Consider the following 22,983-nt stretch of genomic DNA (forward strand, 5'->3'; position numbering starts at 1 on the left):
CACTCGCCGAGATTGTCGTTGAGGATTTAGCAATTCGTACTAGGGAATTCGCGAGGTCAACTTGCGAGTCAATAATTTTCTCCCTGTTGTGCATTCCACCGTTCTCCTGTGGACTGTCGCTACTAGCAACAAGAATGCCGTAGAAGTGTCGCAACGACTGCGACGCATGACGCACATTCACATCGATAAACTCGACCGCGACGATTAACGTAATCACTGCCAGCATCAGATTGATACCCATGGCAACTGGTCGTTTACCAAACCGTTTGTATTGCTCGAGAGGCGAGGAAAACAAACGGTCGATGACAGGAGGCTCGGCGGCCCTCCTCAATGATGTCATACGAGGCTCCACTGGGAATGGCATACTCCTGCCCAACAGGGGTTCTGATGAACGGGTCAAGCCAAACCTGTTGGCTGTCATCGTGGTAGGGAGGGGCATGGTAGAGTGGTGATAGTATGATGATGAGAATCAATTATAGAAACCTCCAAGCTGATGATGATGTAGCATAATTCGTTCGAGACGTTCACATGTGCTTCTACAGCGGGCGTCAATTTGATATGCAGATGAAAATAAGGCGCGTTATTTTCCGAGATTAATAATAACCGTTCTAAAACCATATAGTACGACCAATGTAAACATTGCTATGGACATGTGATGTAATAATAGTAACCTTTCGAGACTATGATAGCGACAAGTTGTTCACTATCATTAATCTCGGAATAGAAAAAACACACATTCTCCACATCTGCGTATCTAATTGGCACGCACTGTATTTTCGTGGCGCAATTTTCTAAATGCCGCTGAGCTCCTATACTGCATCATTGCCCTGACAAAACTACCTGACGAAGGGCTCCCATTGGGAAACACAAGCCAGGGAGACGGGGAACACTCGAGAGACTGTCATCCCGTCCCACACTGCGTTGGCAATGAGCGGGACCGTAAGAATCGCGTCACGACACGTTTGGGCATGCGTGCAAACCATTATAGCGCGATACTTGTTTGGCTGCGTTGAAGGATGCAAAGTGCAAGTACGAATCAACCGCGAACATTTCACGTGTTGGGGAAATCTGAATAACAAAGTGTTCAATCAGGCGATGAAATCGTACGGAGTCAAATTATCCCTATCCTAACGTTTATTCACAGTAGTGGGTTTAATAATAATCGTTCAATAGTTCCACGTGAAACTCACGAATATCTTTCGAGATCCCGAGGCCGAGACGAACCGCGTTATCAGCGATTCATTCCTTGCCAGTGTGGGAATATGTGTATTAATAACAACAAAGATAAAATTTTCTAAAAATTTTCTAAAAATTTTCTGAAATTTTTCTAAAATTTTCCTTAAATTTTTCATAATGTACTGAGGCAGCAACTCTTGAGCTCAGCTGAGATAACCAACCATAACTTCCGACACGCACCTACATCCGTTTTCAAGTCTCTGATACGTTTCTGTATTCTTCTATCGATTCTCCCAAGATGTGACACGAGAGTCCGCAATAGTTTATCAAAGCGTTTCGACGATGCCGTCGTGTCTAGCAGTATAACAATACTTGCACGCATGCACAACTGGGTTGACTCACGCTTTAAAGACTCAGTCTCAACCGTCGCGTTGAACGGAAATATCAATGAGAACTTCCCTGAAAGTAGCTAAGCTAATATTCACTAGGAATGTTAAAAATAACAGAATCACGAGAAACCAAACAGGAGGCATTCGTAACTATCGAAAAACCATGCGCAAAGCTATGGTCTATCAAGATCATGATGAAAAATGACGGAATTAATTCGTGGAAAACTCTAATAGAGAGTCTCTATAACAGGGATTCAATGGGAATGGGGGAGCGACGCAAGCAAACGAGCTCCGTACAGTGAATGGTGTGCACGCCCGAAAAGACAAAGCACCACGAAGCTCAGCCCCTCTATCTGTCTGAGTGATGCAATTCTTCTGGGGACCTAGAGTCCACCAGGCTTCGAGCACTCTAGATAGGGTTGGACACGTAGCCCTATCCGGATTCACGTCACGTGACTCGAGAAACTTATCACGAGGCGAGATCACGCACGGTTTACACCGAGAGACAGAGTTCATCGGAATACGAAACTCTGACTACGATCTCGCTAACTCGCGCCTTAAACACTGGGGAAGCGACGCAATCAAGCTCCGTACGAAACAAATAAACTTCGAGACGCCTTTCTCACGTGTTGAGCTTTATGTTATCTAACCCTACCGACTGGCAAGTCTACACATACGTGACCGGAACAGACAGAGCAAGTATTCAAGTGCATCACATAAATTTAAGATAGATTCAGTAGATCATTATTAAAGATTAGTAGTGGAGACGTCGGAATCTAGTATTGGACGCATATATGTTCGCTCTCCTCAGCTGAGCACAAGAATTTCCCCACTAATTATATGGATTCCGGTATAACTGTGCAAAAACCACTGAGAATTTGGCAAAATTTCCTCAGAATCTTCATGTATTTGTCACAAATACATGTGAAAATTTTCCCCCACAGAGACTGAATCATTCTAGGAAACAAACTAGAGCCGTGTATGTGTAGCCGTACGTGATACGTGTGCATTAGAGCGTTGTGAGTATTGCAACTTCTCAAGTTGTTACGCCTGTCCCATTTGCCCCTTTATTTTGAGCTTTGTGACAACGCTAAGGCCAGTAATCGAATTATTGCCTTGTTGCATAAGTATTGCTATAATCTGCTTTCCCCTCTAGTATGTCTGAGCAGCTGAGTTCTGAGTCCGCGGCAAATCATAACACTTCTCGAGTTGAAACAGCATCCATTAAAAGTTTATAGCTAACCTTAACCGCAATGGAGTCTATGCTAGCGTATTAGATGATCTAATACAAGACCCATATGGCTTCGAGATAACAGGTTCGCCCAGGGTTTGATAACAATGGGAAAAATGATGTTCCTAATGTGATTTTCATGGGAAACTGATTGAAGACTGTGTTCCTAGTATCTGTGTGGGAAATTCAAAACGAGTTCCCTCCAGGAACATTATAGGTTCCTGGGTTAGATTGACAATCATCAAACACACACATAGCGGCTCACCGACTGATCGTGGACAAGTGATACGTGGCTTCTCGCATTCTGAAGGATCCGATATAGGGAAAGCAGGGGCATGCACCTAACAGGTAGTTGTGCATGCGTGCAATTTCATACCATAACTTGGCGAATTCACATCAGGATGGTAGACAACGTCCACAAGGTCTTCAATCAGCGGCCTTTTCACAGCCTCATCAACAGAACAATCAACTTGGAGTGCTGGTGAGCAATTCACCTGAGCCACGTCACTGCGCCACGATTTTCCTCACATTCGTTTCCGACTTCTATTAGCCATGGGCGCATCGTTTCATCAACAACCACGTCGAAGCCGAAAAGTTCAAAGTAATTCTGCCGACCAGAATTGCAAGGCACCGTCGGGATCTATAATAACACAAATGCTACTAACCATTTAGTTTTGAGAGATAACATTCCCCAGGGTTTGATAACAATGGGAAAAATGATGTTCCTAATGTGATGGCATTTACACTTTGAGAAAACCAGTGTGGGAAAATGTGCACATGGTGGACCACATATGTTGGTGACAAGATGGAATTTCTGATGAAACTTTGCAAAATTCTCGTTGGTTTCTGTACATTTCTACCCTAGTTTGCATATGGACTCCTATATTGAGTGAGGAAACTCCTAGGGCCAGCTGAGGGAAGCGAACATATATTAAAACACTGATTGAAGAATGCGTTCCTAGCCTTGTGGAAAATGGTAAATGACTTCCTCCGACAAGCATTATAGTTGTTTGGATGATTTCCTGCTCCGACTTACCAAATTCACTAGTGTTGCATTCACAAGATTGATTATCTTGCTCCACATGAACTTATCATCCACTTTGTTACAACGGAAATGTGCTTCTAGTTGCTTGAACTCCCATTTACACCCCGGGCCTGTCAAACGCCGAGAATTCCAAAGCCATGCATCTACTCCCATAAAACTTCAATACTCGATCAATACTCTTGAGATTCTTCCAATTCCAGCATCAACAGTATATGACAACTACTTCATGTATTCTCATTATTAATGAGCCACGAATGCTAATCTCCGTCAGAAGTTCTGACTCAGAACCTCCTCAGGGAGTATCCCTATGTCAATTCGATGAGTGATGGAATGATAACGGCATACGAGAAGTCGATATACCATTAAGAAATTTCACCCGCGATGTGAAGAACACCAGTGAAAAGCACATTTCGCATGTCACTTCGTGAGCAGTGAATTTTCATACCACTCCTTTTTCCGAAGAGGTGATAATTATGGTATTCCTAATTTAAATCTAGTTAACACCGAGTGCGCCTCCGTTCATCATTCGACTTGTGTTCGGTGAATACGAACTTTAGTTCCCGAATACTTCATGAATTTCTTCACGAATTTGAACTGTCATCTGCGCATGTGATTGTACATATATACAACATGTCATTGTATGGCATCTTGTGATTCACTGAATCACGGTGATGCAATAACAACAGTTGCCGATTTCTACCAGCCCCTCAGGCTACCTATTTCGTATTTGTCAGTCGCAAGCGTTGGTGATAATTTATTTATCGAGCTGTTGGTGAGATGCGAGAACTTGTCCGATAATGTGGCAAGGTCATACCGGCTCGTTCCAAACCTGGAACATGGACCCTCCACGCATGTACATGTTCATATTATAATACAGCGGTTCAGTTTCTATAGCCGAGCCGTTGAATGATTGCTGTTCTCAACAATTGTGGAAAACATTTCCGGCGTTATCGCGAGTAAAAACGTTCGTGGCGTATCAATGGAGTCTCATGCGTTTTACGTGGAGTGGCGTAATACCCTGTGAAAAATGCGATATTCGCGGTGATATGCAGTAGTCGTGAGATATGTTTCTCACTAGTGTTTTCCATATCACTAGGGTGAAACTCCAATGGGAATACAGAGTAGGAACCGCCAAAAATGATCAGCTACGCACATCCCACGTTTGCGACGACAGTGCTGGATTTATAGATATCCCCTTTCCTCAGCTGAGGCCAGGAGTTTCCTCATTAATTTTACATACGAATTCGAATAGAACTGTACAGAAACCACTAAGAATTTCCCAAATTTTCCGCCAAATTTTCACAAAATCACCAACACTGCTACTATTGACTCACCTCACTAGACCATCACAGTAGATGTATACCTTCAGTGGGTGTACACTGACCACCAATACATACACTCGAAAGTCACACTTGAAACCTCCGATGAGTAGCGGCCTCTCGATGTACCTTGCGCACGCGTGCAGATTGTCACTCGACGACTCCTTCAACAATGCATGTCAATTGGATATCTACAATGCTAAGAATGAAATTATTTTTCGAGATTGATAATAATCGATCTGAAACTTCGCAGATACAATGGAGTTTCGCCCTAGTGATATGAAAAAAACACTAGTGAAAAACATATTCCGCTTTCACTTCACGAGAAAACGCATGTGAGCCGAGAATAACGCGTTAATCACGTGATGCGTGCTTCATGCGATATGTAAACTTCACTTTGAACATGTACAGTGATAGTAGTAACCGTTAGAAACTAAAGATTGAGCATGACCACTTCAATGAAGATCGAAGTACGACGGATGGCAATCATGTGATCCTGCGCACATAGAAAGCAGCGCAATCACTATTATCGCATACAGTGGAGTTTCACCTATTTTACGTGAAGTGGCGTAGTACTCAGCGAAAATTGCGATATTCGCGGTGATATGCAGTAGTCGTGGAATATGTCTCTCACTAGCGTTTTTCATATCACTAGGGTGAAACTCCAGTGCACGCATGCACGAAGTTATATTCAACTCTTCATCGCCTCTGCTGAATCTACAGTACAGTGTAGTGACGGATGACAATCCTCACCGTTGAATGATGAACTGACTGTCATAACGGAGTTCTTCGAGATTCCGCAATAGAAATATGTTCTTCCCTCGACAACTATCAGCCGGCTTGCAAATCCAAACCTGCTCATCAAAAAGCCATATAAGTTATTCCACGCTTCGCTCCGGCCGGTCAATCCAAAACTGATCTAATTCTAATCGAAATTTCATCCCATCACCGATGAGATATTAAGTGCTTACTTCCACTCACAACATGAGGAAGTCACCAAAGCTCCTTAAACGATGCACTACGTCGGTAATGGTCATACAACGCGCATGGGAGACCCGAAATCCGCTTCGCTCCGCCTTGTATTTGCGTGCCAGGAACGGGTTTTTCCCCATTATATACGAGGTTCACTCTAGCATATAATAGCACATCACTCAAGTGTTTCAAGTTCAAGAAAAAATTGAGGTTATTCCAAGTTGAAAATTTCCCAAATTTACCTCGAATTTTTCGAATATGCCCAAGAAAAAAATGTTCCATATACACATAGGAATTTATACTTAACACGCGATGACGGTTACTTCCTCCCCCTTACCCCTCGACTGTTTTCGTCTTGCTCCGAATATGCCCCTACGAACTTGACATACTCATTCGGGAGAATATACGTCTCCGGGACGAAACCATAGACCTGAATACGACCACTACTGCCAATTGTGAAGGTCTGTGATTTTGTGTTGATTGTTGTCTCTCACAGATATCCCTTCCCTTGTGGTAGATTCTCAGCGTATCCTCGCTGAATTGAACTGTAAATCGTGATGATAGCAATTAAGGTCTCTTTAGTATTAATATTAAAAAGACTTAAATTGCTATCATCACTGGTATGAAAAATGCATATATATGGGGTAAACTCTCACTCTATTTCACATATTTTCCGACTCCCCGACAGTGTGACGAATCGAATGGTATATACCATAAACCAGAAGACATTTGGACATTTCATCTTCCCCAGATTTTACCCGTGTATTAGGCTGACGTTGCATTCTGGTTTTCAATACCGATCCATTGGTGTTAGCGCAAAAATGATGGATGAAAAGTGGAGCAATAAATCAGATTGGAGGCCGTGGTTAGGGTCTCATTCATAGCGACGATCATGAGCATGCGAAACTCATGCAAGATATGTAGGCGCGATCGGAATAGCCAATGACTATTGCGATCGCATGACTATTAGTCATGTTACTCACAGAATACAGCACGCGAAATCTTAATAGTGCGTTGCGTGAAGTCACAGGCAAGTGGAGCTAAAATTTCCTATATAGCTTCTAAAACCACGGAGAACACGAAATGGACTTTTTAGATTATTGCATAATGTACATATATGTGCATCGCTTCGCTCATGCGAACGCCACCACACTAAATATCGAATAACAAGAAGTGACGAGGGGGAGAGCGAGTTCCATATCCATAAAACAAGACGTAGAATGTAGCACTAAGTTGGAGGGAAATATGATGATAATAAACTCAATGTAATACCCATCCATAGACTACCTCGATGACTTCATGTGCGGCAACGCAACTCGTGCGAAACTATATTTTTTCTCGAAAAAACAAAGTGCTCCTTGAGTGTTCATATTCTTAAAAATATGTTGTGTGCAGAACAAACTCACGATGTTGACAACGCTAACTCTTTTCACAGAAGACAACAGTCTACGTGGATTATACAAACCACGAATGGAAAACCTTTCAGCTGCATCACGAACCTTGTAATACCTTCCTACTTGTTCGCCGTAGGTTATCATCATCCTCCTCATAAGCCGACCAAGGGTGTCCTTTCTCGTTATACAACCCGACCTCGGGAAGTGATTCATTTTCTGGTGCCTTGAAACACCTCTTGTGTTGAGCACGCACCGAATGCCCAAACATTACGATTCAACTGTGGTGTATTCGGATGGCTTGAATCGGCCACTTTTCCAGTATAGATGCCAGTCTGCGGGAATGAGGTCCCTAAGGGTAAAGTGATGCAACATACACTACGCGGTAGACATGCAAAGGTTGATGAATTGAGGCAACCTAGATAGTAACTCCTCCTCCAACAACAACAACATATATAACAACAAAAAATACAACAACAACAACAACAATAACAATAACAACATATACAACAGCAACAACAACAACAACATGTACAACGAGAACATATACAACAACATATACCACAACAACATGTACAACGAGAACATATACAACAACAAAATATACAACAACAACAACAACATGTACAACGAGAACATATACAACAACAAAATATACAACAACAACAATACTCAAATCTGAAATGATTCCCCTCGTATCTCAACTACTCCTACCATCACCACCACGACGACGACGACGTGCCTCATTACTCTTCACGATGGGCACCCCTTTGCATACGCCCTGACGAGTTCTCAATCCTCGAGGGTTCAGGGTTTACTTCTACCATACCACGGCGATTAAACACCTGAAAAGCAAAGGAGCAGTGCACTCCAATGAAGCTTAGTGGAAACAAATATAATTAAATCCACCAAGCTAAATAGTCGAGTGAGTTAGTGCCATAAGCACACGCATTCCTTGATCGATAGATCGTCGGTTCGACTCCCACAGACGGCACTTACTGATGCAACTAAGAACGGCAATCCCATACCATCACCCATCCTAAACCGTAGTTCCTCGAAGCCATAGGTCATCAATATAAACCCACTGAGGAGAATCGAACCGGGGACCTTTCGATTACGCACTCTCCTCCCACCCAATTCAACAACGCGACACTGTGAGTTCACAAATAAGATACGATATCGCCAGCGAGTTGCCGAGGCGATAATTTTGATAATCAACGTTAATGATACTTAATAGTGATATGAAGGTAGTGTAACTGCGCACGATTTGGTCGTCATCATTATCATCATCCATACCACTCCTTTGCCAAATACCCGCGAAATGGTACATAAGGTACTATGGCCGCGACCAACAGGACGAGCCCATCTCAATTGAGTTCACCACTCCACTTATCTTCCTAATTAGAAACCTCACCCAAACAGTTCAGCAGGTTCGCTCCCTTCGTCGCCGTCGAACTTCCCTCAACCTTCGTAGGTTCTATCCCCGCAACCTCCACTCGAGGGCTCTCAATATCCATCTCACTCGATTCGTCATCTCCTCTACTCACACCACCCTGCGGCAGTCCCGACCCCCACGGAAACGCCGGGGCCTTAGTCCGCGCTGGATGGGCCGGTTGGGGTATCAGAGGTAGCGGTACAAAAGGAGGAACTACCATTCCCCCAGAAGGTGGTGGAGGCATACACGGCACCCTAGACCCTGTCAACAGGTGGGCTGGGGGGACTCCAGTGAGGCTCTCAGCCATCATCATCATCCCGGGAAACAGTGGAGGCGGTAGTCTGCTGCTACTCTGGTTATAGGGAGGCCCAGAGACACTGATAGGATTGCCCAACCCCTGGGCCCGGGGCACTGCTCCTTGTCCGACAACAACAGCAAGAGGGTGGGCATCCCATCCACCACCACCAGGCGCCCGGGGGGTCCTCCTAGACCTTGGATCTCCATTCACGTCCCCCTCAGCATGCCGACCAACGTGGCGGCTGCCATATGAAGATGAACTGCGGCGGCTACTCTTACTACGGGTGGACTTGTGATGATGCCTTGGCGAATTGTGAGGATCATCCCGACGATGACTTCGCTCTCGCGATCGGCTCCTCCTCGTGCTCTTTCGAGACCCCCGTCTAGACTCCCGCCCCGAGCCAGTCCGAACAGCATCCGTTGCAGCTTCCGGAGGGTTGGTAAACCGCCCCCCCTTGGGTGAAGACTGTCGGGCCCTCCCCCTGCACCCTCCAGAAGATCGTTCCTCACCAACTGGTATCAGATCGATTGCCCCCGATGGTAGTACTCTCTCCACTCTCCTAGCCCGTTCTGCGCCTTCCCCCCTCTTCCGAGGGCGATCCGCATGGTCACACAAGAAATGGTCAATCAAACGCCCGTGATGGGACACAGCGCCCGCCTTCCCGCTCGGTGACACTCTTGGTGACACCCTAGTATCTTTCCGTTTTCGTTTCGACTGCCGCCGCCGCTGGCCTTTGCCAAAATTGGCGTCGGCTGCGTCAGGGATGATGGACTTCAGTTCCTTAGTAACCTGATGGGTCTAACGAATGCCTAATAGCATCTATCGTAAGAACTGAATACGGTCGATGATGCCATGCTCATACAAGTGCCAAAATAAATTCCAAGTTGTTCGTAACAGACCACACCACACTTCCACGTTCATTACGTAATCAAGGCACGCTGCGAAAGTGAGCGTGAACACAAGCACGGGACATTCCAAATCGATGAACAACGATGCCCATAGCCGATGACCATAGACCGTACTGGCACGATTGGTCACACGAAAAGTCGAAATCCTCAAATGACGATGATAGTCTTATCGCGAGCACGCATCATCCGATCTGAACTAAGTCGTTGCATAACTCAGTATATAGCTCTCAGCGAGAGCGGTTCTCCTCCCACACGCACCGCCGAGTCGAAGCGTTTCTTGATAACCCATCCGTTCAACATCTTTCCCATCCTCATCAGCTCACTATCCGTCGCATACACTGACAATGCCTGTGAGTATAAAGATATTCTTCCGGCTGCGCACCAGAGCAGTCTCACCCTGCGAGTTAGTCGGCAAACGTGATCCGAGAAAAAGTCAGCAAAGGAGCATCGGGCCTCCGGACACTTATGCTTCCTCTCGTGGCGAACGATCGAGTCCACCAGACACATAGCTGAGCTGATGGTATCTTTTTCTCTGCGTGCACCCACTTCGAACCTACCTAGGTAGCCCTTATTCTCTACAGACCCGACGGTGAGAACCCGCTTAGCGGTCTTCCAGGAATGGTCCCTCGAGCGCGTCAAATCCACACATACTTGCCCAACCTCGTTAATGAGGTTGGAGGAAGCATGCTGGCCGGAGGACGTGACCTGGTGGAGAATATCTTTGCGCACGCGGAAGGATTTGAGAGGGGCTCTCCAGTGTTCGCCACTTTCCTCAGCTGAGCTCAGGTGTCCTCACTAATAACAGAAGTTTACATACGAATTCGAAGAGAAGTGAACAGAAAGCAGTAAGAGTTTTCATAGAATTTCCAGATTTTCATAGGTAGTTGACCATGTGCATATTCCCCCTCCCCATACACTGGAGCTTTCCCGGTATCACCCTCGAAATGAGTTCATCAACCTTCTTGACCAATAGACTCAGCCGCTCTTCCCCCTCAGACATGGACGGAGGGTGGGGAGGAAAATGAAATGGAATCAACTGATACGCCAAGATACGTACAGAATCTACGCCGTGCGCAACAACCCACAGAGTAGAAAATGCTCTTCACACTAACACTCCCACCGAAGGGGCCGCCGCGGAGTGGGTCCCCTCGGTTTTATTCACTTCATGTTTCTTGTCAGTGTTGGCAGGGGGTAGCCCTGGAGTGCCGTACCTTTCGAGGCGAAATGAGCGGTGAATGGTCTACCACTCCAACAGTACTTCTCGGTGAGTTCCTCCATAGTCTTGGTCTTCTCGGATAGCATATCGCTCAGACTTTTCAAAGCCTCCTCCATCTGTAGGAATAGAACCCACGACCGTCAGCATATCAACCAACGCCGATACCACTCCGCCAAATACGCCATATTACTACCTTTGTTATCCTCCACCACCGGGCGGAAGTCCTTCACTGCCCTTTCCACGAGAACTCCCCCAACCAACCGATAGCAGCGTCGATCCTCCGGCACCTTATAGAAGGCCCCCAGCACCAACCTGAACATCCCCGGTCTTTCCCCTCTTTGTTAATCGTCAGTACCCATGCTCTTTAGACTCCTGTTCGAGCTCAGCTATCTTGCTGACAATAGCACTGCGCTCCCTATCCAACTGCTGTACTTTACTCTGAACCTCCTTCGCCGTTAAGCCCGACTCTACTTCTACTCTTGCCATGGGTAAAGTAATCCACTGGAAAGCCCAAACATTGTGACCATTCCCTCGACAAGTTTCGACTGAAGCGTCTACCTACGCTTCCTCATCCCCACCTACTGTCAGCGTCTACCGTGAGTTTCGACTGAAGTTTCCCTCGACTGAAGCGTGACCAAATCACCGATGTGGATCGTGAGGATGCAGATGGACTAGGGTTAATCAAAATACTACTTTTTTCGTGGAAACATAATTAAACAAATAAACAGAGTCGGGCAGAACAATGGCAGACGTAGAAGATACTACTTGTTCACGAGCAGAGCGTTTCAACGTAACCGACTCACTACAGGCCTCAGGTACGGTCCCCGGTACAGACCATTTGCCGTCAAATTTTCGATGATGGGATATGATAATTTTTCCGGTTAGATGGAAAATGATCAAGGTAGTCCGACAGAGAATAACAAAGTCTCGCCTTGGTAAAGTTATGTGATCGAAACTTCTGATGTCAATCTGTGAGTGAGAAGATACTTCCGGTGGTGATCTCTCAGTGCTCCTGTCACAAAAAAAGGTTTTATCAATGCGAGTTGCTTCTGCTTAGTAACCAGAACGTAGTCAGTTCAAGCTTGACGAGTGAATAGATTGTCAATTTTTGAAACACTTGCTCTCTGTACATATCGAAAGAATCTTGAACACATGGGGGACTAGCTCAAATGGTAGAGCGCTCGCTTAGCAAGCGAGAGGCACCGGGATCGATGCCCGGGTTCTCCACTTTTTCTTCAAATTTCTTCTGTCCCGCCTTGCAATATTACAGTTGAGATGTGTATGTAACGTATGAGCCATACCTCTTCCAGCACCTCCTGCATAGGATGTTCATGTATATGCCCAGGCTTGTTTTAGTCGCGGTCTGTCTGGGTGGATAATACTTCCAACGCTTCATCCATGAGAAACATCGTGACACTCCTGACACAAGGCCTCATTAAGTGGCAATACCATCGCAACCGGCTGAATGATCCCATGTTTTCATTAACACTGGTGGAACACAGTGTGTATGAAATCACGGCAAGCGTTTTTCCCGGCGATTCTCGACGATCTCTCTTCAAACAATATGCTTTTCGATTGACTATGTTCGGTACTAGGAAAGGCAAAGAAGAAATTTAGTCTGTTCCCTCCCACACCTTTCCCAACCGGAAGCCACCTTCAAAAACCTGAGCGTGAACCCTAGCAACGTGATTGTGGACCTGAGAATCCTTCGTAGCCTACGTAACGTAGGCATCCTCTGGGTGAAAATTAGGCCTCGAAGAAAACGATCCGGGTGACATTTGGAAGAACAACGACATTCTGGAATGGCAGGCTGCAATATAGCAAAGAATTGTGTCAACTCAACGAGGGTTATACCCAGAGCGGTGCATCGTTCCGGGCCGCAATACCTCGAAGAAATTGTCAACTTCCGATTTCGCATATATATACAGCATATCGTCATCTAGCGCAACCGTCACACTGTCTGTCCATAAACTTGTGATCTCACAGTGAGATTAAAATATGAAGTAACAAATAGAGTTGTGGCTCTACAGTGCACAACACCGTAACAAGCAAGCTCATGTTGTACAGTCACAGTATTATGAGCTAACATCGTACGAACTTCTTCGATACATCGCAAGAGGGACTTCTTCTGAAGCGCAATGATTGGCAATACCCTCAACACCCGTCTAGCAGCGGCGCTTTCCATACATTACAACTCAGCAACGCCATACAGGTCGAACTGGTAAGCACGCTGGCCTAACGCCACGGAATTCGCACTTCCAGGTGCGACCTCTGTACTCGTCAACTAAAGCACGACTCAGGAGAGAGCAGTCGAATACAACTCGCCTTCCTCGAAAACGGTCATCCGGAGACTAATACCCGTTAGACAGACCCGACTCTGAACTCGACAGAGAGGAGAAGACCGAGAGCTTATGTGCGCGCAACGAGAAAGGCAGACAGCTTTGCTGCACATAGCAGACGGGACGTCACTATGACTAATAATGTGGCAACGAACGATTTCGACTACAACTGATGTAGTCTTGGGAAACGCCTCCTCATCATGCTTACATTAGAAGCACTCGAGAATGGATTGAATAAGCCAATCAATCATCTGGATTGAGATATTCAGAAAACGGGTCACGACTCGGTCTCGGCCGCTTCAGGATGGATGTACACCACCTGGTATGATCGTCTCATTAACTGAACAATGGTAGCCAAGAATCCCGTTTGATACACAAGTTATTCACGGTCCTATAGTGTAGTGGTTAGCACTCTGGACTTTGAATCCAGCGACTCGGGTTCAAATCCCGATAGGACCTTCCTCGTGAGATAATACATCAATCCACAAAACTGATTGTTCCGTCTAAGTCTTTCACGTCGCTCCGAATCTCTAACCTTGCATACGTTCCAATCCGTCGCCTCCGAATTCCTTGCCTCTTCCGAAATGAGACCATGGAGTGGTAACACACGAGCGTCATAATATACACCTTCTGCGAGAACACCGAAACTTGCTGACCGACTACTGCTCCTCCTCACCAGTGATGAATTGAATGCAACGCAACACTGAGGGAAAGTCAATCACCGATGCTATTAAATTGTACAAAAGAACGACAATGCGGTAGTCAACCCCCAGGGATGCCCTCTCAGAGACAGCCTTAAGAAATGTAACTTCGCCCAATTCGGGCATCACTGGTTGTCCACAAAGTACACACATATTACTGTCACATTGTCGCTGCTCACTCGGCGGTTGTCTTGCTCCATTATAGCAGCTTGAACGAGTGCTCTGGCTGGACTATCTCCTGAAATACGGACACACCGAAAGTCCTATTTGACAATGCTGAATAGGATCTGTTTTACGACATAAAATGCGACAGTAGGGAGCGAATTTTTTTATGGACATATTCGAAAAGTAACTACTTCACCATAAGTAGTGTTCCGGACTGAAACCTATACAAGGCTTATAGATAGCGATGAGGTTGTCATACACTGAAGTTGAACAGTCTGTTACTCATACATGAGGGCAAGCGAGAAATTCGCAGCCCCAGAAACAAAATTGTCAAAGTTACACGACAAGAGAATATGCTCCTTAGATATCGAACCATCGCTATATCGCATCGAATACGGATGACATAACAGCCGTGAAAGTATCACCCATCAATGAATCTCACTAACACTGATAATATGCCCGAACATGACGACATAGTACCTGACGCCCTCGCTGTCTGTGCTATTACTGCCGCTTCTTGTGCCGAATAAACATCCCAGAGACCATCAGATGCCTGTCACGACACCCTTACAAAGAGCGAATCAATTCTCCACGTAGCTCACCAATATGATCGCTCGGAAGCTACTCTCGATGGGGAGGACTGTAACATCAGGGACGTTGGACAGACCATACATCTTCAAATCTTTTCCCTATAACGAACAGCTCATGGTCAGATGAGCGGAGCCCCACGAAAGTATAGCAGGAGTTGGGAAGACAGGGCCAGCATCCCAATAACGAGATCGACAGCATAAAGGCATTATGTTTGACACGCAAAGTCGAATAGCACTGCTCACCATCGATACCGTTCAAGAAAGCAGGAACAGTACGCGTACAGTGGAGTATCACCCTAGTGATATGAAAAGCACTAGTGAAACACTTATTTCACGACTACTGCATATCACCGCAAATATCGCGATTTTCACCGAGTTTTACACCACCTAAAACGGGTGGAACTCCAATGCATACTCGAAAACAGACGACGACGATTCGATCAAGCATCGAATAAGGCATAGCACTATACCATTATCTACTACCCCAAATGCCCGACTATACTGCAATTGCATAGGCTGTTCCTGCATAGCCTTTCGGACAGCAAAATCCCCCCCTCTTATGAACGGCTTGTTGTTGTGGTTATGCAGATATCTACACATCACCACGCCACCATCCACGATGGGATAGAGTAACTTTCACTACTCGACAGATCCTCCACACCGCTCAATCCGTCTCCGCTCGGGCACTGAGGGAATAAGGTGCGCATATTATCATCAATCAATCGCGAATGGTAAAACTTTCATAAAAAATCATCCTGATAGTTTTCGAGCTCTAGAAATGCCGCAGTTACATAGAGAGGGACACCATGTGTCAACGATAGAAATAACGCCGAGTACACAGCCTATGGTAAACGTATCGTGACCATCGCAGTTTCACAACCACGTATCGTGCTGCTGCTGCTATTAGCGTTACCTTGATCAGGCTTGTGGTCCATCGTTAGGAACTCTCCAAAAATGTTCGTGGTCGACAGCCTATTCTGGTCCACTAGGCCTGGGTCTTGAGTGAGCAGGCATATCCTGCTGTCGCCCTACCAACACACAGCATCACAGACCATTCGGCTAAGGTCATGCTCAGCAAACAGTAGCAATTGACTCGTGATCGTCCAGCAGGAATTAATTTCACAACACTATCGTCATACGGTATGACGATAAGGTGTATACGGAATGATGGTGATGTAAGATCCAAATCAGGCTCCGAACATACCATCACAGGTATCAATGCGCATTTCAGAATTCGATAATTCCTAAAGGCCGGCTCCAGGTTTCGTACCAGGGACCTGCCGGATGATAACCTTCCCCTATTACCAAATGGCCTACGGCCAAGTGTTCTTTAGTAATCACAGCGCATACCCCAGTGCTGGCTGCATAGTGAATTCCCTCAGCACCACATAAGTGCATCAATTCAACGTCTGATCTCACAAACCTGATCAAAACCCCGAGAATCCTACCAAACAGGATCCTAGTCGCTAACAGGGAGAATTTTGCCTATAAATGAAGACATGAAATGCCTGGCCCGAGGATCGAACCGGAGACCTCCAACGCTACATATCGTTCATAGCAGATTCCAAGCAGCACTTCTCCCTCGTCCACTTCCTTTTGGACCGACTCTCGTTGGCGTCTTTCTCGAGGGTCTCGAACTCATTCCATCCCCTTGTATGTACCAGATGACCGAACACTAGTCGCTTCACATTCTCTGCTGCGAAGTCCCCTGAAGAGAATATCAACCGCACAATATGGCTCAGAAGCACTCAGTCGCGAAGTCTCTACGTCATTGAGAGCACTTCGGTAACCGAAACCCGGACAAGAGCCTGGTTCGATCCCCATCATGCCCATCACACCTGCTGTGCCATCAAACAGGCCAAAACCACAAGCTCCAGTCGACCCAAGGCTCGGGCATATTGTGAATCGGTCCTCCTGTGTTCGCCGTCCTCCAATATGGGTAAAAGCCGAGACTTCAAATGCCGTCCCTGGGATTCGAACCGAAGACATCATGTCGTGCTGGATGGAAGGGTTCATAAGCGACCCTTCAAATTCAACACGAAAACTGCCAAACAAGTTCCTTCCTTCCCCATAACAACGCGAACCGTCCTCTCAGAATGAACTCATCACTTGATGTTGAGCTTGAAGGATATATCTCATGCTAAACTTACGTAATCAGCTCACATTATGTGAAACACGCAATGCCGTGAGGAGTTCACGTTGTATGAGCTTCAAGACCATGTTCCAGCCGACAGGGTCAAGTTGCTGACTACGTACGCAGAGGCGACTCTTTATTAACTACTCCTTTTGAAGTGCTTGATACACTTCGTATGTCGAGGGGAACTCCGAACTAGTTCGCTGCGGGAATCAAGCACGTGCGCGTGCGGGGTAGGCCACTAAGTCAATGATGTACTCATCGAAGGGAGTTGGTCTCCAATGGCGCTAGGCGTCTGGGGAATGTTTTTGGTCCGCCCGTCCATCCCAGGATGGTCGTCCAGGTACGAGTGTCTCATCCCCCACTGGCCGATTCGCAAGCTCTTCTCACAATGTTACGCGAGGTCGCGGACGAAAACCGGGGACAAACTACTCCTGACAGCGCCCTGGAGGCTAGCGGACATTATATAACTGAATAGAATATTCGTTGAGCGGGACCAAACCGCGACAACTGAGATACTACCAATTGAAGATGGCGTATATCCTCATCAGCTTGTTGTCGCAGCTCCTGGAAGGCCCGTTCCGCCTGCTCCTTCACCTCCTCCAATTCCTCCCTCGGTACGAGGCCGCCTTTCGAAATGCGTCGACGAGGGGGCGGCAGGGTGGATTGTGTATCAATAAAAATGGGAAGTGATGGCATAGCTGCCCCAGCGAGGAAATTGATTGTACTAAGGCATATCTTGGTGTGGCATAGCTGCCCCAGCGAGGAAATTGATTGTACTAAGGCATATCTTGGTGTGGCATAGCTGCTCCAGCGGGGAAAATGATTGTACTAAGGCATATCTTGGAATGGCATAGCTGCCCCAGCGGGGAAATTGATTGTACTAAGGCATATCTTGGAATGGCGATAGCTGCCCTAGCGGGGAAATTGATTGTACTAAGGCATATCTTGGAGTGGCATAGTTGCCCCAGGGGAGAAAATAGATTACACCAAGGTATATCTAGTCCTTTTTGACAGCTTTCTTCAGCACATAATTATATATACTCGCAGTTCTACGACAAACCCCTCCAGCATAGGCGTATACTATGATGTCGGAATCACCACATGCTAACACCGCCTCCCACGCGCGAACAAGCTGGACAGCAGTAATTCCCCTCCCATGAATAGATATCCTAATCGATCGGATTTTCACCTTATCGGCGATCCCACTGATACCTTCGCCGTTGTTCGAATTGGCCGCAGTGATACCAGCCATTGCTGGACCGTGGCCGTGGCGATCCGTGTCATTCTCTCCATGTCGCCCAGTAAGGTCAATCTCCTTGAGGAGTCTCCTATCGAACTCAGGATGTTCGGCTTCAATACCGGTATCCATTAAGCTCACGATTAGTTCCCTACATTGGAGGCCCGAGTCCCACGCTATTGTATGCCAGATGTGAGAGATACTAATCGGCTCCACGAGTCGCACTTAGTTGTTCGCGCATACTAATGTAATGGGTCAGGCCGCTCTAACTTACAGCCTTCAAGGAAGACTAGTGCGGCAGGTTGAAGAAGGCTAGACGGCATAGTAATTTACTACTATGCGTTTACGTGCTACTTTCGCACGCAGACCCAAGTTCTGGTATAGATCCTTTAAACATTTCATGTTGTGTTGAACATACTAGCAGGTAGTGTTGTTCTAACGTTAGAAATTTCCAATCTACGGTTCTACATGAAGACGATGCACGCTTGTGGTTTATGTTATGGTATGGTTCCGACCTATCTTACACATATCGTAGGGTGATTCAAGGCACGCTTCACCGCATCGCATTAGTTATTGGGGAGTGTTGGGTGAGACTGAGTGTCAGCCAACTAGGCAGCAGAGGGCGGTGATAATACCGAACCTCACAACACGCCGTGCATTGGCTTAACACCACAGTCACATTGCCTAGCACGCAGGCACATAGGCAATGTCCCCCAAACAACTAGTGAAGGCAAAAGAAAAATTCCACGGTAGAACCGGCTCGAAAGGCTCCTGGACAGCCAGATTGCTGTCACTTCAGTCTCGACCGGTTGCACCACTTTCTGGTTCGGGTCGATCACAATGGCGTGCGCCACGCACGCCCGAGCGATACTTGTTACGCTTGCTTGAATTAACCCCATGCAAGCCTGGACCTTCACAGAAGCCGAAAAGTCTATAGCTATTCAGGCTTATGGCGTGCGCGCTCTGCAGTGTACGACTCGCTCTCGCCCGACCGGTTCATATACTTCTGGGGGTTGAGTCTTTGTGGTGAGGACGAAACACTACCTTGAGAGACGATTGGTGTTGAGGTAACAGACCTTAAAGTCCAACCGATCCTTCGCGACCGGCAAAATAGTCCAGTATACTCAGTTGTGGACCCTAGTTAAGGAAGGGAGCTTAGATTTAACATGGTTATTAAGTTTGTTTCCATAAGGGTTTAGGTGATTAATAACTGATCACATCAAAGTTCTTTAAAAGTCTTTACTGTGGGTTGTTATCTTCCATCTCAATGTCTGAGTCTGATCACGAAATAGAAATGCTGTCCGTTCAATCCATTGTTCGGATCTGATCAATGTATTTGACCTGTTTGCACTCAACCCCACTAACCATTGTATCATTATATCCGCCCCTGCATTGAGTTCTACTCCACCGCAAGCCTTCGACCAGCACTTCCTTTACAAAACATAGGGAATAGCGAATCGCTATTACACTTCGAACATATATCGCTATTAGCGCTGTAACGGATCTTTGTACAGTTGGGATATTCACCCTAACACTTGGAAGGCTCCCCTTAAGGAAAGCGTTAGGGTCCCTTAAAGTGGAGGTCTTCTTAAAGGGCACTAAGCAGTGGCTTCTTATAACAATTTGGAGCCTCTATTCAATGTCCTTGAGGAATGAGCCTCAGAAGCATTATGCTGGTAAGACTCAGCTTACTCATTGGTGTGAGCCAGGAGTAGGGCTTACTGATTCGATGAACACCATTCCCTGAATCGCTTAATACGAGTTCACTCAACACTTATGTGATAATGCTTTGCAGTTTTGGTATTATTTTCTTCTCCCTTATGATCAACAGTTTTCTCGAATCGCTTGAGCCTGTAGTGAGTGATAGTGAGAGTAGTGACACTGAGGAGAGACGGGTAGGGATACTCCAGATCGCAGTGATATACATTCACTGCGTATGTATAATCATAAATATTCTAAATCTTCTCATTTTACTGCAATTTTCCTTTTTTTTCATTAAGTTTTCCCTGTTCAACTCTGCCCCTTCTACGACCAGGCGGATAGGTGTGGCGCGTGTATAGGGATGTAACGCTACGTGGATAAGAATATGTACTGTTGCGTATACAACGTGAATCACGCCGGTTTATGATACTTTGGTTTGGAAATATTTCTTTCATTCCTGAGAGCAAGACTATATACTATGAAATGGTTTTAGGATGACATTTTCAATCGACTCACATTGGTATGATGCTGATTCCAATGAGAAATGAGTTTCGAATCGTCGTCTGAATCGAAGTCATCGGAAATGTGCATTTGTATCATGGCTTGGTTCAACCTGTAGGTTGAGAAGAAGCCATCATATGTACGTGTGTATGGGAGGGGAAAGATAGAGTGTGTTGAGAGGCTGCTGGTATGCACGTCTATGGCAGCTGCTATAAGGTGCGGGATTGAGGGCTTGCCTATGGAAGGTAGTAGTAGTAGGAGAGGATTGCTCATGACCTTGATGACGACGCATGGATGGTATAGATATTGTTAGAGTGAAGTTTATCGATTTGCGGTATGGTGTTCGACGTGGTAATTCAGTCGGTAGTCGTGATAGTTTGGAGGACAAATTATAACAATTCATGCGTACAAGTTGAGCTTAAAATTATAGCAAGTTATTAGCGGAATTTCACCCTTGTTACTCAAACACAAAGACATTCCGTATTTGCATTGCAAAACAATCTGCATTCGTTTAACAAATGCGCTCGTTGTAACAAATTTTGTAACAATAAGCGCATAACGTTCTGGCCCAACAGTTCATGTTGACAGGGTGTAAGGAACATACTGGTCGAATGTGTAGGTAGAAAGGCGAAGCAGTAGAGGTCAACGTGATGGCCAATCATGAGAGAATCGGTTGTTGAACTCGTAACACAGTGACGTGAATACTTCTGATGGCGCCGTATTGGGATATATCGTTATAATCTATCGTATAGAGAATAATTTTATTGTTGTTTCAATGGTCAAATGTATTTGCTTCTATTCTTTTTTTATGGACGATTTATGGTATGATGGTTATTAGGTGGAACGGATGGCTTGAGAGTTGATTATGTCCCCTCTACGTCTGATGCTGTGTTGACTGTCCCTCCTCGATGCGATGCAATGGATTTGGAAGCACTAGTATGGGATAAGCTGAGACCAAAAGAAGTGCGTGTTGTGATGACGAAGGAAGTTAGTAGCACTAGAGGGGAAGACGGCATAGTGTAATGCGGAAGGTCCCGGGTTCGATCCCTGGTAAGGATATTTTTTCAGATATGTTCTCGGTGGAAATGATCATATTTATCAACCATTACCATTAGGAGAGGCAATCGATGGATTAGTCGCTCGCATAATAACAGGGTAATATTCATCATCGTACTTTTTATGGGTGGAAAGCTGAAAAATCACCTAGAAAAAAATGACGCCGCTTTTCAGCTCCGTAGTATCTTTTCGTTTACCATCACATCTGTCTTTGCTGCTGGTAACAGTATATTGAATTTCTTACGTAACGTGGTCGCCACTGAATGGGATAAGTTGAACCATACTGCACTATTGTTATGCTACGCTTACTAGAGAGGCTCCCTTACTAGAGTTGTCTTTTGTAACTCTTTCAGTTCGATCGCCAGGAAGATCCAGATAACTGCGTTCGTGCTCTATCACGCTCCTCATTCCAGCTCCTCTGCTATCCTCAAGTTGGCTGATGCGTTGAAGACTACGGGTAAAGTTGATGGGCCGTGGTTGGTGAGAGTCGTTGTTCTCTTAGGGGAATGGAAACTCGATTTGAAGAAAGTTCGGGATGGATTCCTGAAATTGAGTCCATCGATTGACAACAGAGTTTCGGTTTATATGTGAATCGTCCGTATTGAGTTTCCGATGCAATTTGAGTTGAATTGTGAAACTTCTAACGAGCTGACCGCGGCCATGAGAATTCGTGGTCAAATGTGTGCCGTCGTCGCAGTAGTAGGTTATGTATTTCTTCCACTCAAAGCTAACTATGAAAATTCACGCATTACCATTTATGGTAGAAATGTACGCAAAGCAACAAGTTTTCACCAAAATTTTCTCGAATTATAATCAACACCTGTAGTTGAACATATACATACTTTCCCACATTGGGCCAGTTACCCGGCGTATTCATCATTCGCACTGTGAACACTTAGAGCGTCAAAATGTTCACTGTTGGTAGAGAAGTTGAGATCCACGGTCCGAACTGGATGGGGTGTTGTGGGATCTACTTCTCCTTTGGCAGCACCACTCACCCCTACCTGGTGAACGATATCGAATAATCGATCGAATACGAGAGAGTATTGGTCTAAAATACGCCTATGCTTTCATCGATTTTCGGAGTGTATATTCACAGTATTTCCAACTGGATTTGGGATGAGGACACTCACTGCACTCCAAGCGTTGATAGGCGGCTAGGAAGAGGTGAATGAA

The 22,983-nt window shown here is 45.8% G+C and overlaps 4 protein-coding genes and 2 non-coding genes across 6 annotated transcripts; 3 read left to right on the forward strand and 3 right to left on the reverse strand.

The window, feature by feature from the left end:
* Window positions 1-1,088: 1,088 nt before the first annotated feature.
* On the reverse strand, window positions 1,089-8,594 carry Pmar_PMAR022646 (Tubulin--tyrosine ligase, putative; the record flags this gene model as incomplete). The annotated part of the gene is made up of 12 exons (XM_002774730.1): window positions 1,089-1,127; window positions 1,421-1,530; window positions 3,325-3,436; window positions 3,842-3,951; window positions 4,558-4,670; window positions 5,176-5,289; window positions 5,914-6,014; window positions 6,470-6,562; window positions 7,650-7,749; window positions 7,798-7,875; window positions 8,274-8,368; window positions 8,523-8,594. 12 exons carry the CDS (start codon window positions 8,592-8,594, stop codon window positions 1,089-1,091), a joined length of 1,137 nt encoding a protein of 378 aa, XP_002774776.1.
* Window positions 8,595-11,266: 2,672 nt separating this feature from the next.
* Window positions 11,267-11,866, reverse strand: Pmar_PMAR022647 (prefoldin subunit 2, putative; the record flags this gene model as incomplete). Its single annotated transcript, XM_002774731.1, has 4 exons — window positions 11,267-11,375; window positions 11,423-11,496; window positions 11,593-11,692; window positions 11,736-11,866. 4 exons carry the CDS (start codon window positions 11,864-11,866, stop codon window positions 11,267-11,269), a joined length of 414 nt encoding a protein of 137 aa, XP_002774777.1.
* Window positions 11,867-12,534: 668 nt separating this feature from the next.
* Pmar_PMAR022648 lies at window positions 12,535-12,607 on the forward strand. The gene has a single exon. It is a non-coding gene; the product is annotated as a tRNA-Ala (tRNA).
* A 1,499-nt stretch (window positions 12,608-14,106) lies between these two features.
* Pmar_PMAR022649 lies at window positions 14,107-14,178 on the forward strand. Its single transcript has one exon. It is a non-coding gene; the product is annotated as a tRNA-Gln (tRNA).
* A 4,131-nt stretch (window positions 14,179-18,309) lies between these two features.
* Window positions 18,310-18,681, reverse strand: Pmar_PMAR022651 (subtilisin, putative; the record flags this gene model as incomplete). The annotated part of the gene is made up of 1 exon (XM_002774732.1): window positions 18,310-18,681. One exon carries the CDS (start codon window positions 18,679-18,681, stop codon window positions 18,310-18,312), a length of 372 nt encoding a protein of 123 aa, XP_002774778.1.
* A 2,845-nt stretch (window positions 18,682-21,526) lies between these two features.
* On the forward strand, window positions 21,527-22,398 carry Pmar_PMAR022652 (hypothetical protein; the record flags this gene model as incomplete). Its single annotated transcript, XM_002774733.1, has 5 exons — window positions 21,527-21,536; window positions 21,590-21,770; window positions 21,820-21,906; window positions 22,161-22,264; window positions 22,310-22,398. The coding sequence occupies 5 exons, from the start codon at window positions 21,527-21,529 to the stop codon at window positions 22,396-22,398; spliced, it is 471 nt and encodes a 156-aa protein (XP_002774779.1).
* Window positions 22,399-22,983: the final 585 nt, after the last annotated feature.

This window comes from Perkinsus marinus (genome assembly GCF_000006405.1).
Source record: "Perkinsus marinus ATCC 50983 genomic scaffold scf_1104296957586, whole genome shotgun sequence".
In the NCBI taxonomy this organism is placed as follows: domain Eukaryota; phylum Perkinsozoa; order Perkinsida; family Perkinsidae; genus Perkinsus; species Perkinsus marinus.